This window comes from Osmerus mordax, chromosome 6, assembly GCF_038355195.1.
Source record: "Osmerus mordax isolate fOsmMor3 chromosome 6, fOsmMor3.pri, whole genome shotgun sequence".
Lineage (NCBI taxonomy): Eukaryota > Metazoa > Chordata > Actinopteri > Osmeriformes > Osmeridae > Osmerus > Osmerus mordax.
In genome coordinates, this window is record NC_090055.1 from 10,958,661 (window position 1) to 10,975,909 (window position 17,249).

At 40.2% G+C, this 17,249-nt stretch overlaps 2 protein-coding genes across 2 annotated transcripts; one reads left to right on the forward strand and one right to left on the reverse strand.

Annotated features, from left to right (window-relative positions):
* Positions 1-33: 33 nt before the first annotated feature.
* Positions 34-7,203, forward strand: cdc42se1 (CDC42 small effector 1). Its single transcript, XM_067237958.1, has 5 exons — positions 34-114; positions 1,583-1,924; positions 3,710-3,814; positions 5,094-5,191; positions 5,373-7,203. Exons 2-4 carry the CDS (start codon positions 1,871-1,873, stop codon positions 5,160-5,162), a joined length of 228 nt encoding a protein of 75 aa, XP_067094059.1. The 5' UTR covers positions 34-114; positions 1,583-1,870; the 3' UTR covers positions 5,163-5,191; positions 5,373-7,203.
* bnipl (BCL2 interacting protein like) lies at positions 7,201-17,038 on the reverse strand. The gene is made up of 10 exons (XM_067237956.1): positions 16,851-17,038; positions 13,363-13,443; positions 13,093-13,157; positions 12,492-12,749; positions 11,935-12,129; positions 11,623-11,725; positions 10,977-11,108; positions 9,163-9,249; positions 8,949-9,047; positions 7,201-8,573 (listed from the first exon to the last, which is right to left on the reverse strand). The coding sequence occupies exons 1-10, from the start codon at positions 16,892-16,894 to the stop codon at positions 8,549-8,551; spliced, it is 1,089 nt and encodes a 362-aa protein (XP_067094057.1). The 5' UTR covers positions 16,895-17,038; the 3' UTR covers positions 7,201-8,548.
* Between the last annotated feature and the right edge of the window lie 211 nt (positions 17,039-17,249).

Genomic DNA, 17,249 nt, shown 5'->3' on the forward strand with positions numbered 1-17,249 from the left:
GTGTTACTGTCCATGTTCGTCTAAGATTTTTGGGGAAGGAGTAGAGTCGAGCTCTTAATGGTTTAATTCATTGTCTATGTATTCGTTTAAGACAGACCATTGCCATCTCAGTTGGTAAGTAGGTAAATAGTTCGTATTGTGTTTCTCTTATGTTAAACATAAACCAAGTAACCGTTTAATTTTTGTAATAGCAGACACCATCTCTGTCTGTCTGTATTAATGTAGGCTATGAAAGCTGTCTCTTTTTCTCTCTCGTTTGACACACACAATTGGCTTCCTAGATTATTCGGTAAGGGCATTTAAATAACTCCTACAGTTTGAACTATCACTATCAACATTCCTCAAAAATAAGTTCGCTCGCCGTTTTGCACAAATTACTATTTAAAACAAGATTTATCCTAATCAGAACATTGGTGTATATCAGATACAAAATAACTTGTCTTTGGCTTTGCTTTGAGGGAATGTGTTGTTCAAATTAACTATGATGCTCTCAGCTCTGAAATAGGGAAACGTAGAGCTAGTAGACCTTGGTAAAAGGTGTAGGCTATTGATTTCATTAAAAAAGGTAGGCTACTGTGCCACTACATTTGGAGTGTCTCCTCTTTCATGCTGTGTCACAGACACATAGCATGCTGACAGCTAATGTGACAGCATAGTGTAGACATGGTGTATTTGAACCAAATATATTTAATCTGCCATGCTTGAGGAATACATTTCAACTAATGCTTGCTACTGTATGTGTTCAATAGATGTAATTATACATGTAAACACATTTAATGACAGCTATAATGTCAATAATACAACAGAACGATTACCCATTTATCCTCTATGGTTGCAATTAGGACATGTGGACCACTGGGGAGCTAACCTTGGCCAAAGATTGTTCTGTGCAATGTTTGTCTTCATCTTGGCACTGCCAAACATTCTCGTCCAACACATGTTGATGTAAAGAGACTCAATGTCTTTCCCTCAGTTAAAGGAACATTCATAATTGAGACACAGTGACTGTAGAGAAACATTCCCTTCCTAAATTAGGCCTAGTTAATTTCTTGAGGGGTGTGATATCATCGATCGTTTCTTCACCATGTGTCTCTGCAGCACATTGCAAATACAGTTCTGCCTGACTTAGTGGCTATTATCTGTACTGCATCCATTTAGCATTTAACTTTTAAATACTTGATTCGGATGGCTGAGCGTTTAGGGAGTCGGGCTATTAATCAGAAGGTTCTTGGTTCGATTCCCGTCCGTGTCAAATTACATTGTGTCCTTGGGCAAGGCACTTCACCCTACTTGCCTCGGAAAGAATGTCCCTGTATTTACTGTAAGTCGCTCTGGATAAGAGCGTCTGCTAAATGACTAAATGTAATGTAATGCTAAAAGGGATCCTTTCAAATGTGTAGAGTGGAGGGAAATGGTTAAACCCTGTTTAGGGCTGTTGTTGTTTTAATTTTTAATTCTGAGTGTATATATATCAATGTGAAAGAGGTATGTGCATTTGTTGCAGGTGGAGATTGTGTAACTATTTCACCTTCCCTGTTTTTTGTCAGACTTCAAGTAATGGAATCTGATATTGTCTCAACAGGCCCAACAGATGTAGTCTGACTCTAGAGAAAAAACAAACCCCATGGGAAACCTGCACAAGAAAGGGGGAGAACAGGCCAATTCTTAAAAGTTGAGAGAATTACATCCGGTCTGTGTACAGGACCTTACGGGACACCTCTTGTTTTTCCTGGATTAGTTGGGTCACTGGAAAGTTTTCACAATTGCCCCCCAAGCTTCACCCTTGTACTCCGGCAAGTACTCGGCTGCCTCCAGGGCATCAAGAGAGGCCCAGGGTCTCCAGTACAGTTTCACCAACAGGACAGCTGGGATGAGTGAGTTCTGGCACAAGATCGGCTGCTGCGTTGTGGCCAAACCTCCCCCGGTGAGTGTTTCACTCTTCCAGGGAATCATGGGAAAGACCGTTGACCTGCTTGTCTGACATTCAAAGGGTTCTTATGACTTAATTAAAATGTGTACATATTTTTAGATTAGATATATATCAGATTGACCCCACAGAAGAACCTTCTTGGTTTCAGTGCAGTATTAAGGCCATCCAACTGTTGCCTCGTGCAGCTAACATTGGTTTTGAACTCATTAGCTCACTCTCTTCAGTCACTCACAGACAACAAGCGAGGAGGGTCCTATGTTACAGCACAAGTGTGTCAGAAATGGGTCAGGCTAATACAAGAGGAATTGAACGAGGAAAATTACTTCTTTTTTTTGTGCTCAAGTGGTTGACCCACATACTGTAGTCACGAGAGGGCCTCAACAGTCAAGAAGGGTAGACTTCTGTGTCGTTGGGAGAGTGGCTCAGACACGAGGCATGTAAAAACAAAGAAAGCTCTGTCATTGCCTATTACATACTAATTGGTGGCCAAAGATGCAGAATCAGGATTTCCAAGACATGGGCAGTGATTATGAAGGTCACAACGGGGTTGAAATACTGTAGAGTTTTGAAAACCTAGACTAATTTAAATGAAACTTACAGTTTATGACACGAAAACTGTGTGTTGTAAATTGCGGAGGTGTCTTGGCACACTTGCAAGTTTGTCTTCCAGTACAACCTTTTTCAGTTCAAGTACTGAGTTGTATTTATATTAGCAAAAATCCAATATTTACAGTGTATAAACAAGGACCAGGGCAGTAACTCTGGCAGCAAATGTAGCTTAGTAATTGGTTGGCTTGAAGTTTATTTTGTTTATAATCCCTGTTTGAAATATGGTTTGGTCTTTTCCACAGATCTGATACATTGATTCAGTTTAATAAATTAGGGTTAGAATAGACATGTTAAGTTTTTGACCTTCTGAAGCATGTCTCCATAGTAACGTCCCCCTACCCACCCCTGACCCTTGTATTCAGGTCCCTCTTTTAACAATGAGTAGTCTCTCTGAGGGGGAAGTGGGATTTTCATCTTGGCTGCTAATGTGAGCTCATTCTCTTTCCTCCCTCCTTCCTCCTTCCTCTTCTATATTTTTAGGTTGCTGTTTGTTCTATTGTTGGGTGGAGAGAGACCCAGACTGTTATGGAAATAGTTTATGTGTCGTAACAAGTGACTCCCCAGCTAAGTTTGATTTGTGGAGAAAAGTGTAGTTTGTAAAGGTTATAAAAAAATATAGAGTATGGTGCTTGTCATGCCATTGATAATGGCTGTATTGGTTGTGTCATTAATATTGTGTTCATGTTTTTTCCAAATGGTGCTGTGTGAATGATCAGTCTCTGATCTGTTCTGAGTGAATACCACCACAGCATACTGGGTTGTAATACCTGGTTTGTTTGCAGCACACTGTGGCATGTGATGACATGTTGGTGGAGGAACTTGCACTGATCTAATAAAACAAGTATGGGGAGAGGACGGTAATGAAGTGATCAGACTCTCCATTGAGTGTGACATGCATAATAAAGAGAGAGGAGATTCACCTTCTCCAAATTCTCATGGAAGTCACGACAATATTGGGAAAAGTTGTTATGTCAGGAGTAGTTGTTGATTTCACAAGCACCCATGTTACGTCAATACTAGTTCAGTTGAGTCTCAGTTGAAAAGGAGCAACATTGTCTGATAGTTTTTCAGACAGCGAAGTATTGATTCCATTGCTAAATTGCATACATGAAAACAGAAACAGGCTTATCTGTCATCTAAACTTGAATCTGCATTTATTTTTGTTTACAGAGGAAAAGGCGGAGGAAAATTGACCGCAGCATGATTGGCGAGCCCACAAACTTTGTTCACCTGACACACATAGGCTCTGGGGAGATGGCTAACGGACTCCAGCCGGTAAGCAAATTGTGAAAATAAGAATATCCTTGTATGCTAGTACAGTATGTACTTTAAGGAGGTGTATGTGACACTTGTGAAACACACTTCCCTTTCAAGGTATTTCAAGGTGCTTCTTATTCTGAGAAATTATTATATCAATTCCACAAGGTCCAATGATTTAACCAATTGATTATTATTGTATAACACACACTCATTATTAATATTATTGTGACCATAGGAATTGAAAGTATTATAGCACACATTTGATATCAGTTTCAAATTTCTCTGCACACAGAAATGGGGAAGTACTAAGAAACTGCATAAATGAGTGGTGAAGGAATAGGTTGCAGAGACCATTGTGTTTTGAGTTTCCCCAATGCCTCTTAAAAGAGTCAGGTTTATTTGATGTTAATACAGGGTTGTATAGCACAATTTGTTTCAGTCCAAATTTAAATGTACTGTGACTCAGTATGATGGATCAATTTGTGCCCATTTTGTACATGTTTGTATTTGATAAGTGCTTCCGGTGCCTGAATGCTTGTATGAGCTCTACATTTTAAACCAGCTATGGATTATACTCGGCAACCCAGGGTAGCTAGTATAGTGAAACATATATATGAAAGACAGCTGAAGAAAACCAATGTGACCTTCACAATAACCAGGCCATAGAAGCCCATTAGCCATAGCCTGAAAGGCAAGCGAAGGGCCATTGTCCTCCTGACAGATAGCACTGCATTGTTTGTCTGCCCTGAGCTATTTCAATGCCTTAAAATGACTGTCAAAGGACAATGGTTTTTAGGGCATAATCTGTAACCCATATGGGACATAAATACAGAGTTCAACCCATACTGGAGCACACTGGGCTATGTTTATTGTCTAACCCTCAATAATGAAATCATACAGCCTCCATCGGTGTTATGTAATAGTAATGACTCACAAATTATAAATTGAGCTGGGTAACATATGGAACCAGTTAAGATGGAAAACATTGTCAGGGCTCCAAATAGGCTCATGTTTCATGCGAACCATAGAACCAGAACGTTATATTGCATACAATGGGACAAAAACATGGTTTTAAATCACTTTAGTCCTGTAGATGAAATCACTCAGTTTCAGTTTCAGTGTGCAGAATAGGAGACGCTGTATCAACACACATATGTGACACTTGTACAGTGTACTGTTCACATGGATATCCTGTAAATACTGTCTCTTAGTATTTATTTACTGAGCTCTCAAATAAAATGATCACAGAAAAAATGCCAACAGAAACATAAGGACTCTTCCTTCTTTTTGGCAGTCAGGGTCAGTCCAGGAGCAGATGAGATCTAAAGGCCCCAGTTCCAATGGACGTAGGAGCATGTCATAGCTGTTTGCTACTGTGTTCCTCCAGCAATGGTAGGTGAAGTACATTTCTGCACTACTATGATACCCATGGACTACTTCTATTCTGTACAGCGATAGAAACTTGAATGGCACATGAATATAAAGTAAATCAATCAGAAAATGAAATTCTTTTGACCTGTGGTCTCATTTTAGTTACTCAAATACCCCCCGAAAACTCATTTTGACTTCACAGGTGAAGTGGATCATGGGATGGCCTTCTTCATGTTTTCCTTGTCCAATGAGAAAGCTGCGCTCTGTATGCTTTGCAAAACTGGAAAACATTTGGGAAGTGTGTGCTTTTCTGTGGGTTCCACAGGATCTCTTTTCTTAGACTGGTTTAAACCAGACTCCTTTTGGTTCATTTTATTGGATGTTTTTTGCAAAACAAGATTTGTCCCACCGATGGATTTTCAGCCATTGAGCACCTTTGTATTTTTGTCTGTGCGTGAGCTGCTGAACTTGAATACTGCAAATAATGACTGCTTCTGGAGATGTCCAGAAGACTAATATCATGTTTATATTTGTTTAAAAACCATCTGAATGTCCCAGTCTATATTCTTACTGCTTATCCAAGCAGGATAGAAGATCAAACGTCTATCACCCAGGCCAGCTAAGAAATGTTTATTCTCTTTTTTCAATATTTTTTTTTTGTCGGCCCATGATGGAATACGCTTTAATTGATTTAACATCAAAGTCGTAAGATTTAGATGATGTCCAAGGGCAGGATCTGATTCTCTCCTGAAAATCCATTTGGAAACATTATGAGCCTGTCCAGTTATTAAAGAATCATCCTTGCAGGACACTGAAGGAACATTCTGTTAAGGTGTTTTTAAAGAGCAGGGGATTGTAGGATGTCCCCCACCTTGATGAGAGTGGAAAATTCCTAGCACTTTACTGTGCATTCCTTCTGTCAGCTCTACTGGGCCTCCCACTCACACAGTGTCAACTCTAGCACTCTTGGGGGGAACCAAATATGGCATATTTCATCGGCCCAAGATAGCTATTTTAATAATAGTATGTCACTGACATGACACATTTCTTGATTTATATGGGCTGTTTTTTTATTTTATTCACAATTGTTGTTTTTGTGTCGCACCTTACGATGACTTTGCATTGTGAATAACCAGCCCTGTCGTTCCTGTTGCCTGGCCTGTCGCTCATTTGAAATTGTTTTGACTGTGTCCACTGGAACCTTTCATTTTAACAGTGTTTTTATGTGTTTGTCATCTAAAGCCATGTTAATACATAGATTGAATTCACTGGGTCTTTAGTTTCCCTAAAGTTGAGGATGACTGATGTGTTGCCTTTGTTTATCATGTAGTGTTCATATAAACTGTACAGCAAATTGCCTTGTCAACTAAATTAACACCACATTTGTTGTATAATTATCATGTTATACCATTTGCATTTTATGAAATCAAAACTTTTTGATACAAAGTCATTTCTGAGAACTCTCCTTTTCCTTCACTTGAAAGTAAAATGTTTGAACATTTGTGTACCACCTCCATATATAGTGTATGACATTTGCTAGAATGGCTTCATGGCAAAATAAAAGAAATTGTGAATGAGCAGGTGCAATGGCCATGCTCCAACTTTCAAACATTTTTAAATGGAGCCATCTGTGAATCAAATCGAATGTGCCACACATTCTTAATTTGTTTAGAGTCTAGCCTAGCCAATCACTCATTCACATACTAATTACACCAGTCAAAGAGACCAATAGATCTTGCCCTGAAAACCTGTAACCTTTTCACAATGGTGTTAAGAATCTACAATATCGGGACATGTTATAGATATTTCGTTTTTCTCTAGATGCATTAGATCAATGTCTTCTGTCTTTTAGTAAAACGTTTCTTTTCGTTTTTTCATGTACAGTTGTTCTACATCACAGTATTGTATATGGAAAGTATTTAATTGTGCAAACAATTCAGTGTTACATGAAATATGCCCATCTTACTATTATTATTATTACCAAAGCCAAAGAGAAGCAAAAACAACAACAAAAAACAGTACCTATGGATTTGAACACAAATGTGATTTATTATACTTCAATATTCAACAGTAGAAATGTAATGCATTCCTTTATGTACAAAACACTTATCACACATATCTTTGGTTTCCAGTATGCGTTATATTCAAAAATACTCATCACACTGGTTTATTGTTCATAAACAGAATTATCAAGATTCCAGATTAAGAGTCCCAGTAAATTTAGATTACTGAACAGCAAGTAGTGAACTGGAGGTCTTTGGCAGTAATCTTCCTCCTTGATTACCTCACTTCCTGTGGCTGTCAAGGACTTGTTTCCTGAGTCTGTAATATTTCCATGGTGACAATTCTTCATTTAAGGCTTGCATGGGATATAAAGTCCTTTTTCCAGACAGTATAAACAATCATGTCTCTTAGAATTGGAAGACATAGCCCAAATTCAAACTGTACTTCTGGATGACTTTATATTTGCCAGGTGAATTAGTTATAGATTGCTAGTGTCTAATAAATATCTGCTCTGGGGAAAGACTAACCAGTGACAACCTTTGACATTATAACTAGGCATTCATGATGTATTGAAAATGTGTGTTTTATCCATTTTGCTTCATAATTTCCTTATTTTAACTTCAAGTATAAATAATAAAAAGTAACTGTCCTCTGTAAAACAGTCTTACAGATGAAACTTTACTCAGCAACTTCATACAGAAGCATTAGCAGTCCTAAAATATATCAGTAATGCTAACAGTAACATAAAACTATATATTTCTTTTAATTAACTCTAGTGGTACCTAAGTGGCCTCAAACTAGCTGTTGGTTGCTGGTGTATTACCCAAACTTCCATTAGTATATACTATGGTGGTGCTGCATTTCAGTAAGAGTTATAAGCTTTTTACAGTTGCAATAAGACAACAAGGTTCTTGTGGGATGTGTGCTTTCACTAGATAGTAAAGGAGGATATCAACCTCTTAATCTCCTTTTACAAAACAGAATAACCCAGTAGTGCGGCATGTATTAGTGGGGTGTAACAGACAGTGGAGATTCAGCACTCTAAGCACTGAGTGATAGTGAAATATTGAGTAGTAAACTTGACCAAGCAAGTTAAGAATAGTGAGATTTTTCCTTTTTTTTTGCCATGCAATGACGTCCATTCCCATGACATTCAAAGAAATAATCAATAAATAATTTATAGAATACAAGTCTGGTCCTGTACAACAAGATGCCCATGTGCTCTTGCAAGGTCACATTCATGTTTGTTTACTTTTTAAGGTGATTTAGCGTTCCCTTCGTTGTCCGGCTTGTAGACCCAACCTCCACCTTTCCTTTCCAAATGTCTGCTCCTCAGTAACTCCACATGTACATTGGTGGTTGCCAAAATGTGCCTCACCTGTTTGTCTTCTGATCAAACCTAGAGGGGAAAAGAGTAATCCTTACATTTTAGAAATAATGCCATTACTGTATGGGAGTGAACATTGTTTTATTATTGCTTGGTATTAATAGTCTGTGGGATTCTGTGGTTATATACAGAGCATTGTTAGATGGTTTCTTCCATTTTTGTGAATCAGATTCAGTGTGTAACAAACACATCTAGTGGCCTACTTCCTGTGGGGACAGGGCTCCCAGAAGGAACAACTATCTGGCCACGGTAAATAGCTTTATGGATTGTTGCAGCATATTGTACAGTGGAGAGTTAATAGAACTGTAACCATATTTGAACACCTTATGTATCCTAATGTATCCTGTTGCCAAGAGGCAATGGCAGGTGGAGAAGGGGTAAACTTACTCTCTGATGCAGTCAGGAATCTGGAGGCGTTCCATGGGGATGTACTGAGACAGCTCCTGCAAGCTGTGAATGAACCTGATCTTCTTGCTGAACTTTTCACTGCAAGGAACACACAGACAAAAGAGGAGTAATGAATGGCGTGAAAAATGTTATGCCTTCACAATCAAATGAAGAACAGTCAATGTTGATAAAGAAAATGAAATGCAGTCCTTACCTAATGAAAGGTTTGACAACGGTTATCAGGGCTTTGACATACCAGGCAGGGTGGACCACAAACAGACCTTTAAGGTCTTTCCTTAGCCTGGTTATAAGAGGAGACCAGACACACACAGTCACGAGCAAGTCTTTTTTTTAACACTGATCAGGAACTGGTCAGGTACTGGAAACGTTGTTTTTAAAGGAGAGAACATGATTGAAACTATCAAATCATTACACATCCAATTAAAGGAAGAACTGTAGGCTCAGGTCACTGCAAACAGGTGAGGTAACATGTGAGGTAACGTCTGAGGGATGATCGGTATTTTGTCATAACCATCCCAAACCCTTTGATGTCTAAGATGAAGTGGGAGGGAATTCTACCCCAAGTGTGCAACATGACGATTACCTTTCCCACACTATGTACGGACAGGTTAGAACGCCACAGTCAGCTGCTTACTGTCCTCCTCAGAGCACAGCATTGATAGGAAATGCATGATTCACTAATGCCACACAAAGTCAGACATTTTGTTGTTCTGGGATCATCTGAAGACATTGTGCACTGACTTTGGTCAGTGCTAACTTTTTACTGATCCTTAGTGATATTACACTATCCTTGTTTATCCGTCTTATCTTTTGAACGTGCCGTTGTTTTTCATTAACGTAACGGGATATAAAGGGATGTAATGTTAAACAAGGAGGTCAGAGTGGAGGAGGTGTGGGTAAAGGCTAGATTGTGGTGAGTGTATCTGCTAGCCAGTCACTGAGGGAGAAAGAAAACTGAGCTGCCTTTATATGGACTATACAAACACATTGCCTCAGAGATAAGGTTGCCTCCCTGGTTAAAATGGGAGCCACACACACTAAGTATCAAAGTTGAATGTGGTACTACAGTGTGTAAAACTAGATTTCAACAGTGGTGGAAATGTGGTATTTGAGAAATAAACTGAGAACTGAACATGAGCTAATTTGGGAACCTACTGTAAGACAGGACTGACTATGAAGTCCAATAAACACCACTGAGTCCAATAAACTTTCAACAAGGACTGTGCTCTGGTAATATACTACATTCAAAATTAGCTTCAACAAGAGAGTTACAACAAAGGGATACATACACACACTTTCACCACCTTGTTCACACACCCACAGCTGAGCCCTGCCCGCTACAGTCAGGGGGTTAGGAGGTTATCTAAGGAATGCTGGGAGAGAGTACTTCCCTAACGATAACACTCCAGTTCCTCACAGCGCTCGATCATTACAGCATTCCTGTCATATTTCACAGGAGAGGCAAGGAGGGCAGACAGAGGAGCCTCATATACTAAATGGGCATCTGACGCTCACATTCCAACTAGTAGCCATGACACCTACAGTATGACAGAGAAACCGTCGAATGGAGAGAAAAAATGATTGTAGCGCCCCCTTCTGAAGAATATTAAAAATACACCCAATTTTAGTCCCACTTTAGGCATTACTGTGTGTTAGAATTAAAAGTTGGGGTGATTTCATAGTTAATATGCAAGATTCAACAGGAAGAAACACTAGCCAATACAACACGTTCTATTGGACCAACACTAAAGCTGTTGAGTGTCTGATGCATGCATGGCAAAATGTTTGTTAAAATATCTCGCTTAAAACACATCTTAAAACACTTCTCACTCTACACAGCGGAGATAGATGACCTTGTATTTGAACACCACAGCAATCCCTAGCAATTCCTAGAAATGCCAACCCTGGCTTCCAGCTCTTACAGGCTCATACAGGACTGTGGACAGCTACAGTACATACTGTACAATGTTAGGAGTGTGACAGCTATTATATTGGGAGTTCCCTTACCTTCTCTCAATGGAGGTGTAACACTGGCGCAGCCACTTGATAGTCGGCATCTTGTTCCTGGGAGCCATGCCACACAGGTACACCAGGACATAGTTCTCTGACACCATCAGGTCCAGCGTCCCCACGATGTACCTGTCACAACATGACATGAGCTGGATGGAGAAATGCTTTGTGTGGGTGTGTCTGTAACAGAATAACAATTTGATCTGTAGTCCGTGTGGCAGGTAGGTCAGGTGTTGGCATGAAGGATATTTAATGTCAACACTTTTAAAGGGAACATTGTTTTTCAAAGGGAAGTGTCCATGCAACACAAAAGCGCACATGCTCACACAGACATGCTCGCACATCCAAGCACCCACGCGCATGCACACTCACTCAAGCAGACACGTACACACACAGTTGCAACACTGTTCCCAATTGCACAGCTCTCAACATCCTGTACATTTGTGAAGAAGTTACCAAACAGCAACCAAGATCAAAATCGTCAAGTAAAACAACTAATTAAATCACAAATACTAATACTTGTAATTTTTTGTTCTGAGATTTCTAAACTCATGGAACATAGTAATGTTTGACCAAAAGTGTCTATGCTCAATTGCATGTGTAACTTATCACACAGATTGTAGAAACTGTAGAACATACTGACCTGAAAAGGTTATCCATGACATACTCATAGTTCTCCATCGTGTTTTCTGGTAGATAGCAGGAGGAGAACAGGATGATGGCGTTCATCCCCTCACCATAGTAACCTTCAGAGCGATCAAAGGGTGGAAAACCAGTTGGAGAGAGGCTGGGAGGTCTAAAGAATGTTTTATGTTACTTTAAAGAAACAGTGAGTGTGTCGTCCTCCCACATTCTAAGAACAAAACAAAACATGTGAAGCACGGGCACCATAGGTCAATTCAGTTCCAATGATTTAATTTGAACTAGGGTACTTCCCAGTGCTGGCAGACCTTACCTCCGTGGGAGAGCACCTGCAGGTAGGGCTCCAGAACACTCATGTTGACATGGTATTCCTGGCCAGCGATGCAGAAACGCCTCCACCGGCGCCCCCTGCTGTCGACCTGGTCGAGGTCCATAGGACCCATCTCCGCCTGCTCCACCGCCACGCTGGACACCCCGCTCTCCCCTCGGCCCAGACGTGGCAGGTCATCTGGAGGTCAACAGAGGGTGCTGTCAGTCAGGTAGATATACAGTATTTGAAGTAGGTTGGAGGGGTTAAATAGTGGATCGTTTATTGTGCTGATTCACCAGTTTGTCTCATTATAGTACCTGGCTTAACGTTTCTTTGTTTCTCTCAAGTTGACCTCCTATATTTCTGAACGTCCTTCTAAATGTCAGTCTTCACCTTCAGATTTGATCTGTCTGATTGACTGTCAAAAGCCCTTTCCATGACACTGTATACTATATAAGAGAACTGCTCAAATGAAACAGTGACACAAAAATGAGTTTCTTTCCATCTGTTTGTTTCCCTTGCTCTCTTACTCCTTGAACTTCCCTCCCCCTTCCTCTCACCCTCCCACTCCAGCTCGTGCATGCTGTCAGGGAAAGTGCAGGACTCGCTGTCCGACGGCGTCTCCATGGCCTCTAGGTTGATGTCCATCTCCGTGTCGTCGGGCGAGAGGGAGAGGCCGGCGGCCAGGTAGCCCTCCTCTCCCGACACCACGCTGCGGTCCAGCGAATTGGTGTTCTCCAGGGTCAGACTCAGGGCAGGCGCCACCAGACGCTTCTTCCTCATGCCGTTACCCGAGAGCGCCAAGCTGGTGGGCGGAGCTGGGGCAAGGAAAGAGAGGGATGGAGGATGTGAAGAGTATGTGTAAGAGAGGAAGAATATAGTACAGCATGTTTTACTCAATAATTTGATATTTTACCAGTATTATAAAGTATTACAGTATATTTACTTCATTATTACAGTTAATGCCTTTATATGATATCCTATCCAACATCATTTTCTGACAGTAAAATTTCTTTCAGTCTAATTTTATTTCTGTCTAATTTTTCCTTCAATCTTTGTTGTACACATAATAATAACAGGAGACTTCCAGGGAAAGTGTGACAGCTGACTTCGCTGTGTGCCAGGTCTTTGAAGGCATAGAGCGTTGCAACTGGGCTTTACCTGGTCTCTCTCCATTGTGACTCTCTTGCTTGTCTTCTGGGCTGTTAGTATCCTCAGGCAGAGGTCTAAAGCAGGAAGTAAATCCTTCTTGGATGATGTGCATTGACAGTATGTGTGGTAAGCAAAGTACTTTCAATATCATTCATATTCTCATTCGAATTCTTATTCAATCTGATATAAGAATATAATATTCTTCTTCAAAGTTAGAAAGATGTTGTGCACACATTTATACCACACAGGTTAAAGGTCAAGAACCAGTTAACCTCTGACCTGGGAAAGTCCTCGTCTTGCCACTCCTCCCTCAGCTCCATGTCCTGGAAGTAGTTTGCTACCTTGGCCCCCTCGGAATGCCTTGGATCAAAGACACAAAACACAATTTATTTTTCTGTGATACTTACGTTTCATATTTTTATTGACCGATGTAAGGACAGGTATTTATTTTTCTAGAAAATATTTGGCATTGATGAATATACCACATCACACAATGCATTTTATATTACCGTGGCACAAGGCTAAATAGTACCATATCAGACGTTATTTCATCACAAAGCTCATTTCCCTAGTGAAACACATATAGAAACATCATGACAACATGTGTGGGGCAGTGATGCATTAGAGCAGTAATCCCTGTGGTCAGTACAGTTTCCACATATACCACAGTACATAGGGAAAAGGAGTGAGTAAGGTACTTTTCACTACCTGTACAAACATGACCTCAATGAATCAGACAATCCCAGCAAGCAGTTTGGGTTTGTCAAACGGTCATACTGTTGTATTGACATAATTTGAGAAACCAGGGTGATATGCGAAGTTGACACAAGCTATGCCAAGTTTGGCATCAAAGTGAAATGTTAAATCGTGTTCGCCTGATTAACTGAAATGAGCAAAAAGGCTTTTTTGAAACCCTTATTAAAGACACATGTACATGCACACAGTCACATGCTCTCACCAAAAATATATATTTCCCCTTTGAGGAGAACCCTCTGGTTCCTTCTCACTTCACTCCAAAGTGGCTGGTAAGAGCATACTGACGGAGACACACACACAGAATCATGTGCAGCATAAAGACAACACACACACATGTACACCCACACGTACACACACACACTAAACAAATTATCTTACATCAAGCATGTCCTCTGGTTGTCATTGGCCTGAGCAACTGCCAGTGTGTCACACGACAGGATTTCAGGAAAGCTAAGAATTCAACAGCACCCTATGTTACTAGGACTATTTCCACATATTTAGGAAAGACTGGTCCATGCCCTGTCCCCCTTAATGGTAGGATCTCATCAATTGATTACTAGATGGTCTTATTATGGTGTATGGTTGTCCATTTATTAAAGACTTGATTACACACAAAGAAGTAGCTGGACAATGTTAATGAATCAGATCTAAATAAAAAAAATGGGGATGACATTACTAAATGGTTAAGATTTGATGGAGATTAGCCAGTAAAATTAGATTTTCTAGTTGGCCGATTATTGTATTTTTTATGTGTAACATAACAGGCAATGTATAGATACGCCTGTTTTAGTGAACAGTGTATTTACAATTTAAATACCTGTAGTAGGCTACATGAAAGAAAATATATTTATTATAAATTATAATAAAAAGACATTTTATACTTCTTTAAATCCTTCTTCCCGTTTCAACCGCGTAACCTACATTGCTATTTGTGTGGTTTCAGAATGTAAATACAGATTTAAAAAAATGCGACATACCTGTTGCTCTACCTGTTTTCATAAATTCTCCTCTCAACACAAAGTAAAATGTGTCTATTCCACTGAATTGATTTAACATACAGATACAGATTGAAAGGTTTATGAATTCGGTAGGTTAAGTTAAAAATAGGATACGGTTAACTATGCAAGTTGTGCACGAACAAGAACTATGAAAAAGATACACGGGAATGGTGGTGTGTCGATTGGCCAATGAGTGGGCTTTTCACCGGCTACTTGGTGACGCGTTCGTAACACCTGAGATTCCACTTTGCGGGGGTCATTTTATGGTAAAAAATCTACTGGAGCATATCTAACAAAAAATCTTTACAATTCTGACTTAAATTCTATGTAAATTCAACTTCTAGGCTGATTCATCCAGCAAATGTGTGCAGTTTATTACACATTAAGAGAGGGAGAGGGATAGGAAGACAGACTGCATGTGAACTGTTTTACATTTTCGAAAAGGGCTTGTCTTCATTATGAACAATTATTCATATACCTGTAAATCTTGTTTGGTTTCTTTTTGGTGGATTCTTCTCACATGTTAGTTTGGCGCACTGTACACTGTCACACAAATACTTGTATACCCAGACAACAGAACACCTATTGAGGGTAAATAAAAGGTATAGTAATTGTTCGGACTGGCAATGTCTGCAGAAAAGGGTGCTAAGCAAATCCTCTGTGCAGGAGCCCACTTCACTAATCCCTAGCTTGATCACACACCCTGGATCCAGACACATTTCACAATCCCTTAATTTAGACTACTACCACAATCCGTAAATCTCGCATGCAACCACAGGCATTCACATGATCATGGTTCACACACAGCATAGGACAGCCATGACCAACCCAAACCACTACTTTATGTTTTTACGTTGCTAGAGAATACTATTTCTGAATGGCTTGAACACATGATGGAGTCTGGAGCCTGGAGTCGGATCCTGAGTGGGAAGGACTCAGAACAGAAGACCTCTCCATTGTTGGTATGCCTGTTGAAGCACGACATGGGTGTACTCTGCCCTCCTTTGTGCTCTGTGCTCAGGAAACTTGAGCATGTAAAGGCAGCTGACTATTTTGAGGTCGTCTTTTGTAGCTTGAGCCTATTTGAGGGACAGGATTGGAAGCTGGAGGAAGAAACTATCTTGACGTGATTGAGATATTGAAGTTCGGAGGCCAACAGAGAAAGACAGACTAGTATATTTTGTCTTGATGTAAAAGCACCTATCTCTGCCAAATTAATGTTTTAACCTGAAGCTTATTGTAATTTGATTGACCGAATGAAAGGAATGGTACATTATTGGGACAATGATTCACATTTGAATATTCCAAGTGTAGAAAAGCAGATTCACTGGCCTTGGGAAAGGGGTGCCATTTCAATACATAACAATGTTGAGCAATGAGATCTGCTCTCATGCCATCGTTTTAGCTAGTCACATGTGATGCGATACCTTTAGCCACCCAATCAGGAGCCAGGATGCCAGACGTCAAGTGCTGTGACACTTTCTATAACTGTCATAACCTTTGCTAAACTGTAGTCTGACTGTTCCTTGTGAAAAGCAATACAAAGTTCCTAATCCTTGCAACTACATTGGCATGCTCAATGTCTGTGAACTCAAACTTCTGTCGTCCTCCTGGAGGTCCAGGGATGACACTGATGAGCGTTTAGAAGTCAGTTGACACTTCCTGGATTAATGAAAAAGTCCCCCTCTTCTCCTCACATAGTGTCTTGTTACACAAGACCAGTGACTTTTGATTCTTCACTTCCTTCTTTCACTGGCCACATGACATCTACAGAGTCATGTAAAAGATGCATGCAAAATCCAATACTCTACTCCATTCAAGAGTATCATAAGATCTAACTTGCCCTCAGGCAACTTTTGTGACAGGCCCATTCTGAAATTGGCTCAAATATATTAGCACTATTTCCTGTGTACTGTATATCAGGAAATCAACACTGCATTTCAGGCAAATCAGAAGAGAGAATTCAAAGCATCTACTCAAACCTTAGGTTTGCCTTTTGTAGAAAGGACTTACCCATTTGTCAGGTACTGTTCTCTTGTATCGGAGTAGGTTCCCATGTCTTCAAATCGAAGCAATCAGGATTGTCCGTTGGAGATATGACACATTAAGGAACTGTTGTTTCTTCAGCAACTAAGCCTGCTGCAACAGCTCATCTGCATTGCTCCTGAGGAAGTCCTGTTGATATGGGTGTGTGTGTGTGCGTGTGATAGAGCGTGTTTGACTTGCTGTGCGTCTGTCAGTGGACTCTCCCTCTCCCCTGTCCCTACAGGTTTTTCTGCATTTCAGTACAACCTGTTGTGGTTGCCTCCCTATTGGCTCAGCTTACCTGGGACTTGGTTAAGTGTATTAGCACTTAATGGTAACTTAAAGCATGTGAACCGAGGGTTCCCTAAAAATTTGCCTGTATTCCCA

Excerpts from the sequence above, each read along its gene's own strand:
- bnipl (XM_067237956.1), bottom strand. The coding sequence starts at position 16,894 with ATGGGAACCTACTCCGATACAAGAGAACAGTACCTGACAAATGG. Across the intron at positions 12,130-12,491 it reads GCACGAGCTGGAGTGGGAGG|ATGACCTGCCACGTCTGGGC; the intron begins GTGAGAGGAAGG and ends GTTGACCTCCAG. Across the intron at positions 9,250-10,976 it reads TACACCTCCATTGAGAGAAG|GCTAAGGAAAGACCTTAAAG; the intron begins GTAAGGGAACTC and ends TCTTATAACCAG.
- cdc42se1 (XM_067237958.1), top strand. The coding sequence starts at position 1,871 with ATGAGTGAGTTCTGGCACAAGATCGGCTGCTGCGTTGTGGCCAAACCT. Across the intron at positions 1,925-3,709 it reads TTGTGGCCAAACCTCCCCCG|AGGAAAAGGCGGAGGAAAAT; the intron begins GTGAGTGTTTCA and ends TTTTGTTTACAG. Across the intron at positions 3,815-5,093 it reads TGGCTAACGGACTCCAGCCG|TCAGGGTCAGTCCAGGAGCA; the intron begins GTAAGCAAATTG and ends TCTTTTTGGCAG.